Here is a 2500-nt window from a genome sequence, read left to right on the forward strand (position 1 = left end):
AAGAGGAGGCAAATTACTCCCTCTCTTTCTTTTCCTTCTTTTGGTTTCTTTTTCCTTCTTTCTCTCTCTTTTTTCCTTCTTTTTCTTTCTCTTTTCCTTCTTTTCCTTCTCTTTTCCTTCTTTTTCTTTCTTTTTTTCCTTCTTTTTCTTTCTTTTTTTCCTTCTTTTTCCTTCTTTTAGTTTTAGATCTGCATTGTGTCACAAGGATACTTTATATGGGTAAATATATGTTTATGTATCTACATGTCTGTCTGTCGGTCTGTCTATCTATCTATCTATTTATTTATATACATATCCATCTATCTTTGCTCTCTCTCTCTCTCTCTCTCTCTCTCTCTCTCTCTCTCTCTCTCTCTCTCTCTCTCTCTCTCTCTTATCTCTCTCTCCATCTCTTCCTACTCACTTCTCAACGGTGGAAAACTTGTTGTTCGTCATTTTCGTGTTGAGCGCCATCTTGGTTTCCTCTCCTGTATACACCGACACTCCTGCAACATGCAACATAGAATCAACACGAGTTATCAATTGCGACGAAAACTGAGCATGGAATCGTACCTTCTGAGTAGTTATTACGAGACTGAAAGAACATATTATTCTCTACCTATCTCTATCTCTAGGTTAAATAATTTTTGTGTGAAGTCATAACAATTTTTTTTTTTCTATTCTGTTTATTCACCTTCGCCTCCCTTTCTCCTCCTCTCTCTCAACCTCTACCTAGTCTTCCTCACCCTCAACTTTCCTCCCTTTACTTACTCACCCCTTTTCCTCCTTCTTCCTTTTAACATCCTCCTTCACCCTCCTCCCTCCACGTCGTCCTTCAAACACCCTCCCCCAGTTCCTCCAATACCGCCTCCTCCCTCCAACCCCCATCCCCACCCTCCTCCCCCCACACTTTCCCTAGCCCTCCTCCACCTCCTTCCCTCAACACTCTCCCTCCACCTCGTCCCTCCAACACTCTCCCTCTGCCTCCTCTCCCAATCCCTCCAACACCCTCCCTCCACCTCCTCCCACCAACATCCTTCCCCATTTTCCTCCCTCTCTATCTCCCAATACCTTCCTTTCTCCTTCCCTCCGCCTCTTCCCTCCAACACCCATCCTTTTCCCTCCACCTCCTCCCCCATCCTCCCTTCTTCCACACACGCACCGTACACCACCGGCGTGTTCTTGAGTCGGGCTCCTCTCAGCAGTAGATTCTCCGTAGCCAGAGACAACTTTGTGGGTTGGGCATTTCCTTTGTACATATCCATACGGCCCTTGAAGTCATACAGGTTGGCGTGTGGGAGCTGGAACCGAGGAAGAAAAACGTGATTGTTATGAGTGGCTGAGAGAGATAGGTTGTTGGTATTACGTGTGGTTGGTATGTTGGCTTGCTGATGTGTTACGATGTATGTGTCAGGGAAAGAGTTGTGCTTTGGTGCATTTGTTGGGAAAGGAGTTGTGTTTTGATGTATCTGTTGTGTTTTGGTGTATTTGTTGGGAAGAGGGTTGTGTTTTGATGTATCTGTTGTGTTTTGGTGTATTTGTTGGGAAGAGGGTTGTGTTTTGATGTATTTGTAAGTTGGAGTGTATTTTAGTGTATTTGTTGAGTGGAGAGCTTTTGTGAGAGAGCTGTATTGCTAACAGCACTGTGTTTGTCATTAAAAGTGCTAAGAAATTTTATTTCGTAAGTCATGGTAGCGAAAGTCACGATGACAAAGGTAATAATACTGATAATTGCGATGAAGTCACAGATTACAATGATAGCTGTAATTATCTTATGTCTATAACTGCAATTGTAGTAATATCACTAACACAAGTACCACTTACAGCACACACAAGAAAAGCAAGTATGGCACATGACCTACCTGACACTCAATCAGCGCTCTCATGGTGGCAAGATCTTCGGGAGTGTCCAGGTGCCTCGTGTCCGGAGGGCTTGTGAATGTCTGCGGGATTTCAACGTAAGAATTCACTGCTCATTTGTGACAAATTTCTTGTATTGTAATATGGATACCACTTCTGATCAGCCTGCTGATACACTTACGTGTATCAGAAGGCTGATACACGTAAGTAGATATATGTATAAGTTTAGATAAAACGTATACATACGCACACACACACACACACACACACACACACACACACACACACACACACACACACACACACACACACTCACACACACACACACACACACACACACACACACACACACACACACACACACACACACACACACACACACACATATATATATATATATATATATATATATATATATATATATATATATATATATATATATAGAATGTATATCCTAATCATATAATGCCTTACTTTGAGGTTGGTTTCTCCGTCTAGGTTGGCGGTGGTGACGTCACAAGTGCCTTCGGAGTTGGCCGAAGCGAGGAGAAGGAGGTCGCATGGAAACTGCTCGTCCTTTTGTACCTCCACTATGTCTCCCACCTGGATCTGGCTCGTTAGTACATCCTGAGGAAGAAAGACTTGTTGGTGTTTGTTTATT

General features: G+C 43.0%; 1 protein-coding gene across 1 annotated transcript in view; it reads right to left on the reverse strand.

Moving 5' to 3' along the window:
• Positions 1 to 2500, reverse strand: part of LOC119576617 (probable phospholipid-transporting ATPase IF) — an 18665-nt gene that overhangs the window by 12632 nt on the left and 3533 nt on the right. Inside the window, exons 6-9 of the mRNA XM_037924276.1 lie at positions 2314 to 2466; positions 1842 to 1922; positions 1142 to 1280; positions 404 to 485 (exon numbers count right to left, since the gene is read on the reverse strand). Of these exons, the coding sequence (XP_037780204.1) occupies positions 404 to 485; positions 1142 to 1280; positions 1842 to 1922; positions 2314 to 2466 (455 nt within the window). The remainder of the gene's footprint in view (positions 1 to 403; positions 486 to 1141; positions 1281 to 1841; positions 1923 to 2313; positions 2467 to 2500) is intronic.

The sequence above is a fragment of the Penaeus monodon genome, chromosome 9 (genome assembly GCF_015228065.2).
Source record: "Penaeus monodon isolate SGIC_2016 chromosome 9, NSTDA_Pmon_1, whole genome shotgun sequence".
In the NCBI taxonomy this organism is placed as follows: domain Eukaryota; kingdom Metazoa; phylum Arthropoda; class Malacostraca; order Decapoda; family Penaeidae; genus Penaeus; species Penaeus monodon.